At 41.5% G+C, this 21,370-nt stretch overlaps 1 protein-coding gene across 1 annotated transcript in view; it reads left to right on the forward strand.

The window, feature by feature from the left end:
* Nucleotides 1–19,778, forward strand: part of CYB5R3 (cytochrome b5 reductase 3) — a 63,949-nt gene extending 44,171 nt beyond the window's left edge. Inside the window, exons 5-9 of the mRNA XM_073621701.1 lie at nucleotides 15,548–15,677; nucleotides 15,936–16,019; nucleotides 16,444–16,529; nucleotides 16,870–16,969; nucleotides 17,860–19,778. Of these exons, the coding sequence (XP_073477802.1) occupies nucleotides 15,548–15,677; nucleotides 15,936–16,019; nucleotides 16,444–16,529; nucleotides 16,870–16,969; nucleotides 17,860–18,032 (573 nt within the window). The 3' untranslated portion in view covers nucleotides 18,033–19,778. The remainder of the gene's footprint in view (nucleotides 1–15,547; nucleotides 15,678–15,935; nucleotides 16,020–16,443; nucleotides 16,530–16,869; nucleotides 16,970–17,859) is intronic.
* The last annotated feature ends 1,592 nt before the right edge of the window (nucleotides 19,779–21,370 follow it).

Consider the following 21,370-nt stretch of genomic DNA (forward strand, 5'->3'; position numbering starts at 1 on the left):
TCAGAAAGGGCTTTGTCTTCAAGTGGTTAGAACAGTGGGTGATGTGTGACATAAGCTTCTAAATGTTGTACATAAAATGCCAGGACAGTTCAAACCCCCCCAATTGACCCCATTTTGGAAAGTAGACACCCCAAGCTATTTGCTGAGAGGCATGTCGAGTCCATGGAATATTTTATATTGTGACAGAAGTTGCGGGAAAAAGACAATTTTTTTTTTTTTTTTTTTTCTTGCACAAAGTTGTCACTAAATTATATATTGCTCAAACATGCCATGGGAATATGTGAAATTACACCCCAAAATACATTCTGTTGCTTCTCCTGAGTACGGGGATACCACATGTTTAGGACTTTTTGGGAGCCTAGCCCGCGTACGGGACCCCGAAAACCAAGCACCGCCTTCAGGCTTTCTAAGGGCGTAAATTTTTGATTTCACTCTTCACTGCCTATCACAGTTTCGGAGGCCATGGAATGCCCAGATGGCAACCCCCCCCCCCAAATGACCCCATTTTGGAAAATGGACACCCCAAGCTATTTGCTGAGAGGTATAGTGAGTATTTTGCAGACCTCACTTTTTGTCAAACTTTTGAAAATTAAAAAAAGAAAAAAAAATACATTTTTCTTGTCTGTCTTCATTTTCAAAAACAAATGAGACCTGAAAAATATTCACCATGCCTCTCAGCAAATAGCTTGGGTGTCTACTTTCCAAAATGGGGTCATTTTGGGGGGTTTTGTGCTATCTTGACATTTTATGGCCTTCGAAACTGTGATAGGTAGTAAGGAGTAAAATCAAAAATTTACGTCCTTAGAAATCCTGAAGGCTGTGATTGGATTTCGGGGCCCCGTATGAAGCTAGACTCCCAAAAAGTCCCACACATGTGGTATCCCCGTACTCAGGAGAAGCAGCAGAATGTATTTTGGGGTGTAATTCCACATATGCCCATGGCATGTTTGAGCAATATATCATTTAGTGACAACTTTGTGCAAAAAAAAAAAAAAAATTGTCATTTTCCCGCAACTTGTGTCAAAATATAAAATATTCCATGGACTCAACATGCCTCTCGGCTAATAGCTTGGGGTGTCTACTTTCCAAAATGGGGTCATTTGGGGGGGTTTGTGCCACCTGGGCATTTTATGGCCTTCAAAACTGTGATGGGTAGTGAGGAGTGAAATCAAAACTTTATGCCCTTAGAAATCCTGAAGGCGGTGCTTGGTTTTCGGGGCCCCGTACGTGGCTAGGCTCCCAAAAAGTCCCACACATGTGGTATCCCCATACTCAGGAGAATCAGCAGAATGTATTTTGGGGTGCAATTCCACATATGCCCATGGCCTGTGTGAGCAATATATCATTTAGTGACAACTTTTTGTGAATTTTTTTTTTTTTGTCATTCAATCACTTGGGACAAAAATAATAAATATTCAATGGGCTCAACATGCCTCTCAGCAATTTCCTTGGGGTGTCTACTTTCCAAAATGGGGTCATTTGGGGGGGTTTTGTACTGCCCTGCCATTTTAGTACCTCAAGAAATGACATAGGCAGTCATAAACTAAAAGCTGTGTAAATTCCAGAAAATGTACCCTAGTTTGTAGACGCTATAACTTTTGCGCAAACCAATAAATATATGCTTATTGACATTTTTTTTACCAAAGACATGTGGCCGAATGCATTTTGGCCTAAATGTATGACTAAAATTTAGTTTATTGGATTTTTTTTTTTATAACAAAAAGTAGAAAATATCATTTTTTTTTCTTTTTTTTTTTTTTTTCAAAATTTTCGGTCTTTTTCCGTTTATAGCACAAAAAATAAAAACTGCAGAGGTGATCAAATACCATCAAAAGAAAGCTCTATTTGTGGGAAGAAAAGGACGCAAATTTTGTTTGGGTACAGCATTGCATGACCGCGCAATTAGCAGTTAAAGCGACGCAGTGCCAAATTGTAAAGTGCTCTGGTCAGGAAGGGGGTAAATCCTTCCGGGGCTGAAGTGGTTAAGAATAAATTGCCTTTTTTTAAAACTTTAAATAATAACTAAATTAAATTATACACCACACTTTTTTTTTTAAAGGTTATTAATCGATTTAATCGAAACAATAATTGGCCAACTAATCGATTTATGAAAATAATCGTTAGTTGCAGCCCTACCCCAGTATGGATACCCTGTTCTTCAAAATGTGTTTATTTTTGGAAAGGTTTTCTTTTTCCTTTTTTTTTTTTTTTTTTTTTTTTATTACACAAAAAAATTACAAGCATTACAAAATTATGCATAAGGCAACCAACAAGCCTACAAAGGCAACTAAACGGCAGTTTTATGTAGCTCAGATACCTTTTCAACAGGGGATAATAGAACATATACTTACCAGGAATGTCATTATTGGACTGCAGAGCCCAGAAGATTCCCTTTTTTTGTTCTATGTACTCTATAGAGAACCAAGATCAATCATACAACACTCATAACCCCCCCCCCCCCCCCCCCCCCTCCTCACCATTGGGCAGGAGAGCCAAGAAGCTCATAGCATGGTAGCAACAAACCAACAGAGTAGGTGTATTGTCACATTTGTAGAGTTATGATTGTTGAGATGGCGGAACGTCCTTCCAGAAGGAATCCGCTATATCAAGCCATGGCTGCCAGATTTTGAAGAACTTATTAGGGCAAGCCTGACCCTTACAAATTGGCTTGAAAAACGGGTAGGTCTTTATTTACTATACGATAAAGTTGCTGTACTGAGGGTGCGGCAGCATTTTTTCACATTAAAAATAACTTTTTGGCATAAAACGGTAACCTATGAATTGGGGTTCAAGCGTGTGTCCGATGTACAAAGTCATTCAGAATACCCAACAGTCCTACATCTTGAGTCTGGGGTACAGGTATATGGAGAGCACTATCAAAAAAGAAAATCTATCCTTCCAATAAGTTGACATGGTAGAGCAAGTCCAGAACATGTGTGCAAGGTAAGCTCCCATAGAACCACAGTGAGGACAATCTGCAGCAGGGTGAAATTCCATACGGGCTAATTTAGCAGGTGTATAAACTTAAATTGTATAAAACTTTTTTTTTTTTTTTTTTTTTTTCTTACTGATTTATATCCTGAAAACTGACTTCTGAGGCCTCCTCCCAACCCTCAGTTCGGGAACAGCACCATCCACTTTCGTTGAGCAAGTTGGAAGGGGTTGTTCCCAACGGACTGGAAATGTGAGTAGACAGTCATAACCAGTGCATCGATTTTACTGAGGGTTTTGACTAATTTAAAATACTTAATGGGTTAGTCCGCTCCTTTATCTGGTCATCCTTGCACCCTAGAATCGTACTCCGGGTACTGCAGGAACCCCGAGTCAGGGCAGCCTGGCACTGCCTGACTTCAATAAGTTCTTCTTGGCTGGAGAAATGGTCTTTGCCTGCAGGTGGTTACTGGGGGAAGAGGATGCAGCCACGGTGCTGGTTGCTGCCCTGACAGGCTCTTAAGAGGGTTTGACATATACTTTTTAGAAATCCCCAAGCAGCACATTTCATTACTGGTACCATGAAACTGACCATGAGAGCATGGGGGCAATCCCTGAAAATATGCTATAAGGGGTACATATGTATTGCCTAGTTCTCCACTTTAGCTGAATCTGCAACTACCCCACTTACTCAAGCTTCCGAACCTGGCCATATGGGCCAATAAAGGGGTGAAAATTGTTGGAGCTATAGGGGTTGATTTACTAAAACTGGAGAGTGCAAAATCTGGTGCAGCTGTATATGGTAGCCAATCATCTTCTAACTTGGTAAATTAAGCTTTGACAAAAACTGATTGGTTTCTCTGCAGAACTGCACCAGATTTTGCACACTCCAGTTTTACTAAATAAACCTCCATAGTCTGGGCAGACAACTTCATGACCAAGTATGCCCTTCCAAACTTGTACCCATTTCGGTACTTGCAATTTCGACATGCATTTTTTTTTTTTTTTTTTTGCCCCCATCGGATTTTACACATTTTTTGGCAATGTCAATGAATTCAACACTTTTGAATTGCTTAAGTTATTAAGGACACTGACTCTTTTGGTCCCCCCCCCCCCCCGTCTATTCCGGTGTCTGTTGGGTTTGGTGGAGGCCCTAGCCAACACAGTAGCACATAGAATGCTACTGAGCATATATTTTACACCCGTAAGGCAATCTTGTTGCATTGGAAGAAATCCACATCCCTTTCCCTACAACATGGAAAGGTCTGGTAAATGCAGCGCTACCATTTTATAAAGCCACATACCTATGTAGAGGTTGCCTGCAAAAATTTTTAAAAGGTCTGGTGTAGCTGGAAGAAGCATTGAAGCAGACGTAAGGGGGAAAAAGCAGGGGGGGGGTGTATCTTTACCTCCTCAGCGGCTCAGCAATTTCTGATGACTTTATACTCCCAGTGGGGAGTATAAAGTATAGTCAAGAGGTTAAAGACTGGAGTTTTTTTTTTTTTTTTGTGTGTAATATCTTTTTATTTAGTAAGAACAATTATGCAAGAACATAAAAGGTATGAACAACACGAAAAGCGTCATTATATAAACAGTCAGAGAATCAAGGTAATTGGACACTTGTACACCCAATGACATATAGTCATAAAATAAATGGTCCAGGATCAACAGTAACATTAGATACTGAAGTAAAAGGAGTATAGTATAGATTAATTTGGTTGTATCTCCATTTATCCATGAAAGAGTTGGGTTTGGGGCCTAAGATTTCCGAAAGAGGTTTGAGGTTATTCGAACGGAGGATATGGTGTAGTAAGAGGGGGCCCTCTGGTGCCCATGATTGAAAGCCTGGATCCATGGAGATTGGAAGAAAATAATTCTGATGTAGTTGTGGCATTAGAGGAGAATCATACGACCAGGAATATTTCTTATGTAGGCCATCCCAGACATCTAGGGAGGATGTGGTGAGGGGCGAGGTGTTTTGAGAGAGGTTCCAGGAGGAACGTGGTATCCAAGGGGTCATTGAAAGCTCTGAGCCGCAAAGAGTATATACTAACTGGACCCATATTTTAGAGGTATAGGTGTATTTCCAGTCTGTGATGCGTGACAATATTACAGCATGATAATAAGCTTTGAGGTTTGGGAGTGCTAACCCCCCAGTGCGTTTGGAGCGGAAAAGTACCGCTCTGGAAACTCTAGGGTGGCCATCTCTCCAAATGAAACAGGCGATCATGGTCTGAAGGGTAAAAAATCCTCTAGGGGGACACCCATGGGAATCATTTGGAAGATGAAAAGAATCCGGAGCAGAATATTCATCTTAATAATAACTTTGCCTAGCCAGGAATGCGATAGGGTGGACCATTTTCGAAGATCTATTTTAATACTGTTCAGGAGGGGAATGTAATTGTGTTTGAAGAGGGAGTGGAGACTGGGGGTAAGGTGTATACCAAGGTATTTCATACTTTTGCATTCCCAACGGAAGGGAAAAAGAGGCCTCAATTGGTCGGCTACTGATTGGGGGATATTAACATTTTAGTATTTCGGATTTGGTTAGATTAATTTTAAAGCTGTAATCTCTGAGAAAATAGGGGATTGGCGCTGTTCACTTGATAAAATATTAAATAAACAAACTCTCACCACAGGGGAAAAGGATGCACTACAGATCTAAGTGAATGAATCAAACGCAATGGAACAAAATATACTTCAGTGTGTATGGATAAATATCCACACTAAAAATATCAATACGTGTGCAAACTGCTCAGAGTAAAACAAGTGTGAAAAATATATATATATATATATAATGTGTGTATGTGATCAATCTGGTGTACAAGAATGGCACAAAATCCGAGAAGACAATTAATAAAACGTGTAAGTGAATTGTGCCCTAAAAAGAAACAATATTAACCACTCAAATTATGTGAAGCTGGATAGTGATCAAATGGAAGTGAAAACAAGCTAAAAAAAATATACATTAAGTGTGCATTAAAAATGTGATCAAAAAATGAATAAATAAAAATATAAAAAATATTTTTTGAAAAAAATCCCTTTGAAAGAAAAAATAATTTTCTTCTTTAAAAAGAAAATGTTACTAAATACTAGCACAATAATCTCTGATTCAAAAAAAGTGTCCGTGCATACACAAAAATTGCCCAAAAAAATGCTAAATATATTGAGAAATGTCCAGTGTGTATAAAAAGTTCTTTGTGCACAAATCTGGTATATCTACAATTGGTTCCTGTTGTGTCCGTTCAGAAACACTATATGTACCGTCCTGTGTGGAGCCCCCTCTAGTGTCCCCACTCACCGGAACGCCCAACCCCTGCAGGGGTAATAGGCATGTAGACTTAGGTCCGATGATCCAAGCGGTCAGTGTCCCCTTCAGCACCTCCTTTTCACTTGTGTCACCAGAGTGCTCTCAAATAGCATCCACCAGGACAGAGTACCATATACAGGGAGAAGAGAAGAGCCTCATATTGTAAATCCAGATAAAACTTTATTCAGTATAGGTTTACATTAAAACTGAAAGTAAAACTGAAAAACTAAGATCTGACAGCTCTCCGCCTGCTGGCTCCACACCAGAAGCCGCAGACAGTGCAGTGGTAGCGGCGTGCGTTCCACAGCCGTCTACCGAAACCGGAAGTAAATGACAAAAAACAGAGGTAAAAGGATGTATGTGTACCAAATGGCCACGCTTACGCGTTTCGTCATCAAGACGTCATCTGAGGCGCGGCCATCTTGGTACACCATACGTCTATAAGTACTACACGGAGGCGCCGCGAAAGCCAATCAGGGAGCGATATGTGACAGGCACATACGCCCAGCATTAAAAATGGGTGGACCGCTGTGGTAAGAGGAAAAACATAACCATCATAGCAGTCTGACACCCCCTGGTGGTAGTTCATAATATTGTAATCCACGCTAAATGGAAAAAAAAAAAAAGAGGAGCGCCTTCGTGTGTAACATTAACCAATTACAGGCATTTCAACACGCATATCTGTACAATGCTTGCAATGAGAAAAATTAAATTAAAAATTAAAACGTGTTAAAAATGGAGGATTGAATAATAAGATAGGAGGAAAAATCAGTATTCAAAGAGTCTATCATGAGGAAGATTAATTGTAACTGACCTCATGCAAAAATATGTAAAAAATGTATGAATAAATAAAAATAATAGAAATAAAAATGAAAATGATCATTTTTGTTAAAAATAAAAACTGGTATTTTTAACAAATTTATTTTTAACAAAAATTATTATCTTCATTTTTATTTTTATTTATTCATACATTTTTTACATATTTTTGCATGAGGTCAGTTACAATTAATCTTCCTCATGATAGACTCTTTGAATACTGATTTTTTTCCTCCTATCTTATTATTCAATCCTCCATTTTTAATTTTTCTCATTGCAAGCATTGTACAGATATGCGTGTTGAAATGCCTGTAATTGGTTAATGTTACACACGGAGGCGCTCTTCTTTTTTTTCCTTTTTTTCATTTAGCGTGGATTACAATATTATGAACTACCACCAGGGAGTGTCAGACTGCTATGATGGTTATGTTTTTCCTCTTACCACAGCGGTCCACCCATTTTTAATGCTAGGCGTATGTGCCTGTCACATATCGCTCCCTGATTGGCTTTCGCGGCGCCTCCGTGTAGTACTTATAGACGTATGGTGTACCAAGATGGCCGCGCCTCAGATGGCGTCTTGATGATGAAACGCGTAAGACGTGGCCATTTGGTACGCATACGTCCTTTTACCTCTGTTTTTGTCATTTACTTCCGGTTTCGGTAGATGGCCGTGGAACGCACGCCGCTACCACTGCACTGTCTGTGGCTTCTGGTGTGGAGCCAGCCGGCGGAGAGCTGTCAGATCTTAGTTTTTCAGTTTTACTTTGTTTTAATGTAAACCTATACTGAATGAAGTTTTTTTATCTGGATTTACACTACGAGGCTCTTCTCTTCTCCCAGTATATGGTACTCTGTCCTGGTGGATGCCATTTCAGAGCACTCTGGTGACACAAGTGAAAAGGAGGTGCTGAAGGGGACACTGACCGCTTGGATCATCGGACCTAAGTCTACATGCCTATTACCCCTGCAGGGGTTGGGCGTTCCGGTGAGTGGGGACACTAGAGGGGGCTCCACACAGGACGGTACATATAGTGTTTCTGAACGGACACACCAGGAACCAATTGAAGATATACCAGATTTGTGCACAAAGAACTTTTTATACACACTGGACATTTCTTAATATATTTAGCATTTTTTTAGCAATTTTTGTGTATGCACGGACACTTTTTTGAATCGGAGATTATTGTGCTAGTATTTAACATTTTCTTTTTAAAGAAGAAAATTATTTCTTTCAAAGGGATTTTTTTCAAAAAATATTTTTTATATTTTTATTCATTTTTTGATCACCACATTTTTAATGCACACTTAATGTATATGTTTTAGCTTGTTTTCACTTCCATTTGATTACTATCCAGCTTCACATAATTTGAGTGGTTAAAGCGGAGCGCCGCCGAAATTTTTATTTTTTTTTTTTTAAAGTCAGCAGCTACAAATACTGCAGCTGCTGACTTTTAAAACATGGACACTTACCTGTCCAGGGCGCCCGCGATGTCGGCACCCGAGGCTGAACCGTCTCTCCGTCCTTGGGTGCTGCCGCCTCCATCTTCGGTAAGGGAATCAGGAAGTGAAGCCGTGCGGCTTCACTTCCCGGTTCCCTACTGCGCATGCGCGAGTCACGCAGCGCAATATGGATGGTCCCTGCTGCCTCTGGGACCCGTGGTTTCCCAGCAGGCAGCGGGGAGGGAGCAGGAAGTGGCGTAAATAACCGCAGATTCTGCGGCTATCTATGCCGGAAGTGTGTGTAATATACAGGTATCTGTACTCCCCTCCCCCCTGAAAGGTGCCAACTGTGTCACCGGAGGGGGGGAGGAATCTGATGAGTGGAAGTTCCACTTTTGGGTGGGACTCCACTTTAATATTGTGTCTTTTTAGGGCACAATTCACTTACATGTTTTATTGTCTTCTCGGATTTTGTGTCATTCTTGTACACCAGATTGATCACTCATTTTATTTATTTTTTATTGATATTTTTAGTGTGGATATTTATCCATACACACTGAAGTATATTTTGTTCCATTGCGTTTGATTCATTAACTTAGATCTGTAGTGCATCCTTTTCCCCTGTGGTGAGTTTATTTAATATTTTATCAAGTGAACAGCGCCAATCCCCTATTTTCTCAGAGATTACAGCATTTGGATTGCACCTCGGTGCTTTCTTTTTTTGGGGGGCTGCAGTTCGGTTAAGAGCCTGTCCTTAGCGCGGAATACCAACACATACAATTTTTAAAGCTGGATAATGTTTGGAAATCCAGAAAAAGCTGACATTAAGTTTGGGAGTGAGATGCATGGTTGTTGGATAAAAAATAAAATGTCATCAGCATAAGCTGCATATTTATGGTATCTATTTCCTAGTCGGATGCCGTGTATACTATCGTTATGTCTAATTGTGGCCAGAAAGGGTTCCAGGGAAATGGCAAAAAGGAGTGGAGAAAGGGGGCAACCTTGTCTGGTTCCATTGTGTAGGGTAAAGGGGTCCATTTATATGAATTTGTGCCCATGGGTTGGAATACAAGGAAGAGATGTGGTGATACATCTTGGGGCCTAGGCCAAAGTAACGGAGAGTCGTCTTGAGATATTCCCAGTCCACCCTATCGAATGCTTTTTCAGCATCTGTTATACTTGATTTGATTGTAGCCGTATTAGTGCAATTGTGACAGAGGAAATTGAGTACTGTCCGTGATACTTTTTTTATTTGCACTAACATACAATTTTTCAGGACAAGCTTTCGGGGTATGTCCCCTTCTTCAAGGTCCAAGCAGTACTGATTCACAAATTTTTAAGCAGAATGTTAAAGAAGAAGAAAAAAAAAAAAAAGAGAAAACCAAACACATACAAATCAATGGTAATAAAGATAGCAGCAGAGTTAGTGAGACCACACTATAGAAGACCTCAATGTCTTAGTTCTTAAAGGGAATTTCAGAACCATCCAGGAAAGGAAAACTTTTGAACTAAGAATGATACTTCTTTTTGACACGAAGAATAATGGCCTGAATTTAGATATTGGTTTCCTTACACATTATGCTAAAGTTTTACGACCGCTCTGTGATTAGTATCCCCCCCCCCCCCCTGCATTCCCCCCCTAGCTCTCCCTCTGTCTTATCTCACTAACTCTGCTGCTATCTTTATTACCATTGATTTGTATGTGTTTGGTTTTCTCTTTTTTTTTTTTTTTTTTTTCTTTCTTCTTTAACATTCTGCTTAAAAATTTGTGAATCAGTACTGCTTGGACCTTAAAGAAGGGGACATACCCCGAAAGCTTGTCCTGAAAAATTGTATGTTAGTGCAAATAAAAAAAGTATCACGGACAGTACTCAATTTCCTCTGTCAACATCTGTTGAGAGGAGGAGGGTGGGCTGGGAATATTTGCGAACGTGGTGAATCAGAGATGGGGAACGTAGGGAGTTATCTCTGGCTTCCCTGTTGCGTATAAAACCTGTTTGGTCTGCAGATACCCACCTGGGAAGTAAAGGGAGTAACCTATTTGCTATAACTTTGACGTAAAGTTTGGTGTCTATATTTAAGAGAGATGGGCCTATAACTACCACAGAGGGTGGGGTCCTTGTCGGGTTTGGGGATGACAGTAATATGGGCCGAGAGGGATTCTGGGCGTAAGCCAGAGGCATGGGATATTGAATTGGTGTAAGGTGGGGGAGAAGGATGGACGAAGTTCTTCTCAAACATGTCTGTTTAGCGCCATTTGTAGGCCACACCTCCGCCTTAGCTTATTTTATCCCCTTCTGCTTATGTTAAGGGTAGTGATGAACTTCCACCCTGCTGAGGGGGTACAAATAGGCAGATGAGGGGGCTATGAAGCCCTGTCAGTGCAGGGATCAAGTACACCAGAAAAGGATTCAGGGGAAGCAGACAAATATTGATGGGGTGTAGCAATATGGCCGCTGCTCCTGTGAATGTTATTGAGAACTGCACTTCCTGAGGCAGAGATAAAGGAGATACTTTGATAAGGGCTATATCTTGCAAGCAGATATGCTGGGTGGTGCTACTGAATTTGTATTAGGCAATCCAGATGCAGGGGGAATAGAAAAGCCCCAGTATCTCTGCTGTCGGGTGAAGCAAGATGGCTGCTGCACGTGGCTAGAGGGACAAGGTCTCTGCTGCCATCAGCGCTAATGATGTTGATGGGGCCCCTGTGATCTTTGATCAGAGTCTTGCTCTGTATGGTGGGGTATTCCTGGTGTGTGGCAGGGCGTCTATCTGGCTCAGGAGAGCTAGGGAGGCTGCTGATGTGTGCCTGGGTGCAGCAAGATGGCCGCCTCTCACCTGTTCTGATGTTGATTCCGGACAATACAGGAGCGGTATCTCGTGGATCGCCGTCCGCGGGTGCTATGCTGAACAGCCGAACGGCTTGTACGGAGGGAGATGGCCGCAGGAGAGCCAGAGACCCCAGGAGGCGATGTCGGTATGGCCGCTGCTCCACGAGAATAGTCCGGAGCTGCGGCCTATCACTCAGAGGGATGGTCTAGGAAAGATTGCCGCTCCAACCGCACCAGGTGGTACCCCGAGAGGCTGGGAGACACAGGGGACCACTCAGAGATCCTGACAGGGCTGCTGGAAGCTGCTATTCACGCAGTGTGTCCGTAATGTAGGAGCTCCTGTCTCGCACGTCTGCTCGGTACAACGGCTGGCCATGCGCCCCCCCCCCCCCCCCAGACTGGAGTTTTTATCCCACCTGCCTTCAACCTACTTGGTCACAAGACTTCCCAGGGACCCTTTTAAGGCCAAAGCCTTATGTCTTTGTAGGTGAATTATTCAATCAGAATGTCTTGGTGCCAGTTCTGGAGCAGAGATTTTATTCCCACATCTTAGTGAGGAAGCCCTCAAATTGCGCCTGATTGAATCTCAGACCTCAACAGGGCCATAAAATACAAAGTTTTGCATGGACTCCATGTTTTTTGGTTTGGTGAATTCTGCAGCTGGAGTATTTTATGGCTACTCTGGATCTGAGGAACACATACCTGCATGTCCCGATCAACCCGAGTTTTAAAGTTTTTGTGAATGGCAGTGGAGATGGGAGTCAGGAGTTCGGCAAAGGTTTTGGGGAAAGCATTGGCTCCATTGCACCTAGAAAAACATCTATAGTACCCTTCCTGGACAATCTCATTCGCTTCTGATAGGGATCAGCTCTTTGTGGACATTCAGGTCACCCAGGACTGACACTGCAGCCTGGGTTGGCATATAAATTTAGAAAAATCAGACCTGGCAGTTGTGGGCATCACGACTTCATGCATCCTAGCTGTGCCCTGGACACGCTTGCACCAGAACCTCTTCAATTATTCCTGCTGAGGATTTGGGATGACTCCAGAGACTCTGTAGACTGCCTGGTTTGGGTTCCGATCAGGGTGAGACCTTTCCTCTGGTGGTGAAGATCCCGGGTTCATTTCGCACAGGGTTAGCCTTTTTTTGAGGATGACCAGACTCAAGCTCCTGGGGTTAGGGAGCTCATCTGGGGGACCTCATGGCCCAGGGTCAGTGGTCCAAACCAGAGCCTCCACAAACAGGAGGGAACTTATGGCTGTGAACAGCACTGGCAGTCTTTTGAGAATGTCAGAGGCCACCATCTTCAGGTTCTCTGACAATATAACGACTGACATATAAACAAGCAGGTGGGCACAAAGTCAGCGTTGAAGAGTATAGTGGAAGATTTCCTCTTGGGCAAGAGGCAATCTGGTCCCAAGATCAGCAGTACATTTTGAAGGGGACTCGGATTTCCTTAGTGTGTTCATAAGTTTACATACCCTGGCAGAATTTGATTTCTTGGCCATTTTTCAAAGAATATGAATGATAAAACAAACATTTCTTTCACTCATGGCTAGTGTTTGAAGCCATTTATTAATCAACTGTGTTTTACTCTTTTGAAATTGTAATCACAACAGAAACTACTCAAATGACTCTGATCAAAAGTTTACATACCCTGGTGATTTTGGCCTGATAACATGCACACAAGTTGACAGGTTTGAATGGCTATTAAAGGTAACATCCTCACCTGTGATCTGTGTGTGTGTGTGTGTGTGTGTGTGTGTGTGTGTGTGTGTGTGTGTGTGTAATATTTTCTCTCATCCAGTGAGTCATGGGGAAAGCAAAAGGTTTGTCAAAGGATCTGTGGCAAAAAGTAGTTGAACTGTATAAAACAGGAAAGGGTTATAAAAAGATATCCAAGGAATTGAATGGCAATCAGCAGCGTTCAAACTCTAATCAAGAAGTGGAAAATGAGGAGTTCTGTTGAAACCAAACCACAGTCAGGTAGACCAACTAAAATTTCAGCCACAACTGCAAAGAAAAACCCACAAATAACTTCAGGTGAAATACAGGACTCTGAAATCATGTGGTGTGGCTGTTTTCAAGATGCACCAGTTCTACATCCCAGAGTTGTCTCCCTGAAGCTAGCAGCATGATTTCTGCTAGGAACAGCTTTTGAAATCTAATGCCGTGTACACATGAGCGGACTTTTCGACTGGACTGGTCCGACGGGACGAATCCGTCGGACAATCCGATCATGTGTGGGCTTAATCGGACCTGCAGCAGACTTTTTCGGTCGAAAATCAGACTGACTTTGGATTTGGAACGTTTCAAATCTTTCCAACGGATTCAAGTCTGGTCGCTAAATCCACTCGTCTGTATGCTAGTCTGACGGACGAAAACCGACGCTAGGGCAGCTATTGGCTACTGGCTATCAACTTCCTTATTTTAGTCCGGTCGTACGTCATCACGTACGAATCTGTCGGACTTTGATGTGATCGTGTGTAGGCAAGTCCGTTCATTCGAAAGACCGTCAGACCTTTGATGCCGAAAAGTCCGCCCGTGTATACATGGCATAAGGGTTTCACAGACCAAGAAATCGGCACCCTATTGAACAGTTACAAGCATGTTGGCGATCGATAAAAACATTTCCAAACTTTTTGAACACTTGGATACAAGAGCACCACAGTATCTCTCCAACTATTCAATCCATTCTGCAGTCTTTTTTCAGAATAGCTCGGACCTAGGTTTGGCACTCTGAAGGACAAGGCTCTCCCTATGACCCTTTGGAAGAGACTTCAATCAGATGGTTAACTTTGAAAAAAAAAAAAAACATTTCTAATAGCTTCAGCATGCAGAGTCGGTGAGCTACAGGCACTATCAATCAGACCTCCCTTTCTGTCAGTTTGTGTGCACAAAGAGCCAGTGCCATGCCTGACCAGATGTAAAGCTGCAGCTTGGTTGTCTGTCTACTTTTATGAAGCATTAGCGGCTGGACTTGTTAACAAGTCATCCCTCCCTAACCCAGTAAGCTCTTGCATATTGTCTCATGAGTTGTCCAGGAAGATGACTTGGGGAAAATCAGACTTTCCAGTAACTCTATTTTCATTAGTCTTCCAGTGCAGCCGGATTCTCCCCCCCCCCCCCCCTGTTTTTATCTATTATGGTTATTATGTGTTTGCTGTGTTTTGTGTTCATGAGGTTCTCGAGTAAACTGAGTGAGGCACATGGAGGATCTCCTTTTCAAGTCCTCTTGGCAAAGTGTCACCTGCCCTGGTGGGTAGAGCTCCATGTCTCTCATGGGCTGTCCTGGAAGTAGAGATGGGTAGGCCTGTTAAAAAAAATAAATAAATAAAAAACTGGGAATTTTTTTTTTTCCCTCCTTTTCTCTTCAAAGCGGTCTTTGTTTAAAACCTTTTGAAGATTTGAGTCCTTACGCAAAGTCCTCTATTGTAAGTTTCCTCAGCTAAAGACAAGAAAATCCTGGAATTCAATTCAAGTAACGCTGTACGTCTCTAATTCTCAAAGGAGAAATATGCATTTCTGCCACTAGGGGGCACTGCAAGGGAAAGGCTCCACTTTAGTATGCCTACATTCGGTCAAACTGTACCTCCTACAGTTGGGATGATGGTTTTCCTCCTCTCAGTAAACAGGAGACCAACATCTAGAGTTTGGAAACCTTTTTTACAGTGCAATTTCTGCTGAGCGCAAAGCTGAAACTTGCAACTATTGTGAGAATTTTATTTTCAAAAGACAAATACATTATGGAATTAAATGATGGACTATAATGAAAGTGTAAGTCGCTTTTTTCCTCCAGAGTTCTCATTCCAGAAAAGCTTTCTGCTGCTTCTGGATCATCACAAGGGGTTTATTCACCAGCAGCATCTTCAAGTAAAGTGTTACAAACCACATCCTCACAAATATAATCCCTTCATTTATAGATAAAATGACACCTGAAAATCGGATCATTGATCAAGCTCTTGCAAGAGCAATATATGCTTCTGGATCACCATAGGCAATAACTGAAAATGCATATTGGCAGGAAGATTTTAAATTAGAGAAAGGGGGTGGTTACCTGTTCTCATGCATAGGTTTAATATTCTTATCGTATACCCTTCCTTCCTTCCTTCCTTCCTTCCTTCCTTCCTTCCTTCCTTCCTTCCTTCCTGTAACAATGACTTTCAATTTGTAAAATGCGTGTGTGAACCTATAAATGAGGTTCTTTTTATATTCCAGATTTACTTCAAAAATGTCCACCCCAAATTCCCTGATGGAGGTAAAATGTCACAGTATTTGGAGTCGTTGCAAATAGGGGACACCATTGACTTCCGCGGACCCAGTGGTCTTCTGACCTATGGAGAGAAAGGTAATACACGTTTCATTGCTCCTTTTTGTCAAAGGGTTTCTTCTTTCTCCCCCTTTTTTTTTTTTTTTTTTTTTTTTTTTATATATACAGTAGACATATATACAGTAGACATATATACAGTAGCCTGTGTCCCTAAAAATCCCTTATTGCAGACTATACATTTTTATATAGCTTAGCTGTCATGTAAGATTTTGTCAAACTTTCTATCTGGGCTTGCTGATCACTTTTTATAAAATGATACATTTTGACATTTTTCAGGAAGTTTCCAGATCCGAGCGGACAAGAAATCTGCACCAGTTACGAAGAAGGCAAAACACCTGGGAATGATCGCTGGGGGAACAGGTACACTCACGATCAGGGGGTTTACATGCAGTACCTTAACTATATTGTATTAAAGTCCCATTGAAACTAACAACCAATTATGGGTTTTGTTTTTTGTGTGGTGGCTTTAAATTTTTTTTTTTTTTTTACACTAGACCTGTGCTTTTTATTCAGTGCTGTGAGCTCATTTCTATGTAAAGGTTTTTCTGACTACCCCGTCCTCTCGTCTGACCATCCTCTGCTCTGGTCATCCCCTCATCTTACTGCCACCTTCCCTGTTCTCTCCATTTCTTATTGGCCCTCATCTCTTTCCTCTTATGACTCCCCTCTTTTTTTCACTTCTCTGACCCCCTTTTTACTTTCCATTCTTTGACATTTCCTTTTTACTTCTCCTTTTTTCTTTTTCCAGTTCTCTCTGATGTCTCAATTCCCTTTCTTTTCTCAGGAATAACCCCAATGCTACAGCTCATCCGTGCCATCATGAAAGACAAAGCTGACCCTACAGTGTGCTATCTGCTCTTTGCTAACCAGGTTTGTAAAGTACATGATTTGGGCCTCCATAAGTGACTAGCTGGCAGTGGGGAACCCCAAGCCCTGTGCAATGTATGACTTCCTGAAAGCATTCATAATATAAACACACCCACATTTATTTTCCACAATGGCCCCTGGTGACTTATGAAGAGACCTGTCTTCTAAATTTTAGAAAGTCGTATTGGCACAGGAAGTTTGGTGGGTCATTATAGTTCCCATTATGATTGCTGAGTTTGTGCTATTTTTGGCTTTGGTAGGAGCGCTGACCCTTCTAAAAATTTTTTTTTTTTTTTTTTTTTTTTATTGCTGTCTGTGACTAAGTTTTTGTGTTGTATTGCAGACGGAGAAGGATATCCTGTTGCGTAATGAATTAGAGGAAATCCAGGTCAATTACAGCTCCCGCTTCAAATTATGGTACACGCTGGACCGCGCTCCTGAGAGTAAGAAGCCTTCATCTCATCTGAACTCTGCATTATTTACTCCTGACCCCTGCCCTGTATATTGCATACCTTTTTGACCCATGCACTCCCTGTCACTTACCATTGAACTCTGCGTTACTACTGACCCCTACACTCTGCATTACTACTAACCTCAGAATCCTGTATTACTACTACTGACCTATTACCTTGGTGATATTTAATGTCTTCCATGTTGTTCAGCTAGATCTCCACCTCTGCAAGGTTGCCTAATTACACTTTTATAGATCTAATACACATTTTTTGGGTCTGCAATTACCTTTTGACCGTGTGTGTGTGTCCCCAACTGATTTGAGACTGGCATTTGGAATATAAGAATAACCCTATTCAGTGGAAACGGAATGTTATGCTTTCCGTAATTAATATACCAGGTCCAGGGGTGGCACAAGCTCTATTCCATATGTCAATCAGACCCTTATCGCTCTCTGTCCAAAACCAGAGAAAACATTGGTAGTGTTCTACTTTTTACTGTGACTGCAGTAAGAGGTTGAAGGTCTTAATCTTGTGAATTGATGTCCCCTGTTTGGTTGGTTTGCTTGAATGAATCACCCAAACTAAATTTGTCAGAATTTCACTTTAATGAGAAAGCGTGTGTGTGTGTGTACATACTGGGCCAGCAAAGGCCGTAAGCGATGGCTTTGATATGCAAGGAGGTAAGGGGCTGTGATGGGAATTGACGACTCTTAGTTACATTTTCTAGTTCAGACACATTGCAAATGAATAAAAAAAGGGAAAACACTGCAAGTTATAATTTTAAAATACTTGTTTTTTTTTTCTGTGCTTTTACCGGTAATCTTTTTAGATTGGTGACCAAGTCTTAAGTGTAACATCACTGCTATTGCTTTTTGTTTCAGAATGGGATTACAGCCAGGGATTCGTAAATGAGGACATGATCAAGACCTTCATGCCACCTCCCGGGGATGATGTTCTGATATTGATGTGCGGTCCTCCTCCAATGGTCCAGTATGCCATTAACCCTAGCCTGGACAAGCTGGGCTACCCCCAGGATAGGAGGTTTGCCTATTAGCCCTTCTATGTCCAGCCCTGAGATTGCTACTCTGAGAAATATGACAAGGGCAACGCCAGCGTTAGACCTGGAGCAAAAGAGCAAGTGTTTCGTCAAAAGCCTTTTGCAATCTGCTGCCTTGTCATTGTATCCACGTATTCAACGTTTGTTTGTAATGCTTGTTCTATATTCTTCTTGGTATGAAACACAGACACCAGAGCAAAGTTAACAGTCTGATCCCAGATGGTAACGTGGTGAAATATGAAAGGGGTAAAATATATATGGGAGGTGCAAGGGAGAGGTTGGGCATCGGTTCGGCTTCATGTCCAGATTTTAAGCACTTGGTAACATGAGACTAACTGTTAATCGGTTGCCTGCTTGGCAAGTCCACCCAAAAATGTTTGTCGTTTTAGGTGGGTTAAAAAAACACAATGGGAGCTATGTAATGGGTCGGATTAAACTAGAAGGTTAAAGGTTTGTGAAATTTTGTATTTGGTCCCAATTTCAGTTTCAAGTTTTTATATTTTTAAACCTTTTTCAGTCAGTTTGGGTATCTTAAAGTGTATTTGAACACTAAATTTACTTTTTCAATGTTTGGCAGCAGGCCTCACTGTAAACCGTTTCTTAAGCAAATATTTTTATTCTTTGAATCTGTCAACATTTTATAACCTGGAGATCTGCCAATTCCAGCATTTTCTGTTTCAGACGATGACGCTGAGTCACTGCCTTGCAATTCACAGCAGAGTTGTCAGCCTGTTGTACGAGGTCCTTCAGTTGGCCATTTGGCCACCTATTTGATAAACCTGATTGTGAGCCTGCGCTCCTTCAGCTATTTGGGCTGCTTAAGCTTCTAATTGCGAGACAGCAGCTTAGCATTATTAGGTTGCTATAGGAAGTGCTGTTACAGGCAGGATCTCCAGGTAAATGTTGCAACAGATTCACAAAAAATTGCTTAGGAAAACTGTACAGTGAGACATGATGGTAAACTCCAAATACATTTTGGGTTTTCATACTTATATATATTTTTTTTTTTTTTTTTTTTTTTTTTTTTTGTCACAATTTCTGTTTAGAGTTATATATTATTTTTTTTTTTTTTTTTTTTTTTAACGCATACAAATTGTTTGAGTCAAAGTTTGGGTTCCTTCATGGTTTGCTCTTTTCTCTCCACCTGTTGCAGAACTACTTCGACATGCATGCTTTGTCAGGCAGCATGGCATGCTAGAACTTGTAGTTCCACCCTAGAAGGAGAGATCTAGACCACCATTTTTCTGGGATTGTCTAAATGTGTATGTTCTCACTGACAGTCTATCTAAAGTGTTAACACTAGTGATGATTCTAAAATAGCTGAAGTTTTTTTGGGTCAGAATTACTTTAGTGGGTTTCCCCTTTCAGGCAGGAAATGTTCTGTCTCTTGTTTGATCCTTTTGCTGTGTACTCCGTGTGCACTACGCTTGGCCTCCTTTATTCAAGTCTCAAAACTGTATCTTACCCAGAGCCACTAATCGGGCTTCACCAACTACATTCCATCTATTGATAGCTGAATGTTTAAGGCTGTGGGTAACAGAGACAGTTCATATTTAACAAACCTGAGGTCTCTCAGCACTAAGCAGCCGTCTTTCTATTTGCACTAAAATTTCTTCTGTCCAGCCTGCGGCCTCCTTGGACGTCCTCTTTGCAGTATAACTTTGTCTTTCTGGAAGCCTGTGTACAATGTATTTTTTTATTATCTTCTCATAAATATAAATCTGTTTTGAGAATGAATTTGAACTTTGAGTCTTGTCGTCCTTTTGGTTTGCAGTGGCTGTGCGAATGAAGAATGTTAAGCTGACCAAACAGTAAATTGGGCTGATTTGACAGATCAAAATTTTGACTAACCATTTTGTAGAGGGGCTGTTCTGTTCACATTCTCTCCAATCACAATGATCTCATAGTACAAGAGGCAGCTATAAACATTAGACACTCAGACAAGTAGGCTCACTTGCCCTTGACTACTGAATCCTCTGCTTCTCTAAGCTCCAATAGTTGCATCATCGAATTTTGTCTGCCCTACGGGGGGGGGGGCCTGTTTCACAGCTGCCTGGTTGGAGATTTCCCGTCAGTGACCTGTAGTATTGGGGGCAGGAGGTGAGGACTGATATCCCGAACAGGCTGTAGTGTCCCGTTCCCCCCCCCCCCCCCCCCCCCCCTTTTTTTTTTTTTTTTTTTTTCTTTAAGATCCCTCCCCAATGAGCACAGTCTGACATGGGAAGAGAGGGATCCACTCTCTGCCTAACTGTATTCTGAACCCTCATACACTAACACTTTAACTTTTTTTTTTTTTTTATTAAATTTGTACAAATACAACAATTGAAGGTGCCATACATTTTTCATAGGACAAAAAGAGTTCACTAGATAAGTGTAAAGTGATCTATCATACTCAGATACGCATACAGTCCTGCAGGTTAATTTTCAAACCCATTTAAAAAAACAGGCAAAATCTAGACTATCCACCAGGGGAGAAAAAAAGAAGAGTGAGGGAAGGAGGATAAAGGCTAAGGAGAGGAGTAGGTCTGACAACATCAGTTGGCCCAGACAGGTTGGACATTGACCCTAGAGTAATGGAGAAAGATGGTGCAGGGGGAAGAAAGGAGAATGATGGATAGTAGGCGTTCTGTCCTAATGGAAACTCAAAGTGAGCGACAATTTAAAAAGAATCTACATAGAACTAGTATATCGTGCTATCATTATGTGTGTAGCGTCTGATCCCTAACCTCCTCCAATGCTGCCCAAATTTTTCATAATTTTTGGGCAGCATCGCATCCAAAGTAGGTAAATTGCTTTACAGTGGTAGCACTGTAACCATGGATCTCCAGTGCTGAATTGTAGGGGGGGTCAGATTTTCTGTTTGGTAAGAATGGTCTTCCTACCATAAGCAGTATATTTAAAAAATTATGGTAGCTTCAACCGTGTTACGCACCCCTAGAAACAAGATTGGTGGATCCATAGGAATTCACTCCACTAACCGCACACATCTACTTACACCCACCGTACATATTGTATTATAGAACGTGACCACACCATGAGAAAAAATGTACCAACTGCATTACGATTTCTAGGGTAGTTGGCATTTATAGTGAGCAGAGAGGTGGTGCAGTGAGTAATATTCATATACTCTGTGTAGGAATTTTAGTTGTACCCATGTGTCTGTAGCTGATATACATGGAAAATATTGTTGGATACCTTCTGCCCAGTCGACATCTGTTAGGGTGGGGATATCTTGTTGCCATGTCTGAAACTGTTGGGTAACCATAGTAGTATCAGCTTGAGCTAGGCAACTGCATAGAGAAGAGAGGGTTTTAATCACTTTCTCAGCTATCAGG

This window comes from Aquarana catesbeiana, linkage group LG03 (genome assembly GCF_042186555.1).
Source record: "Aquarana catesbeiana isolate 2022-GZ linkage group LG03, ASM4218655v1, whole genome shotgun sequence".
In the NCBI taxonomy this organism is placed as follows: domain Eukaryota; kingdom Metazoa; phylum Chordata; class Amphibia; order Anura; family Ranidae; genus Aquarana; species Aquarana catesbeiana.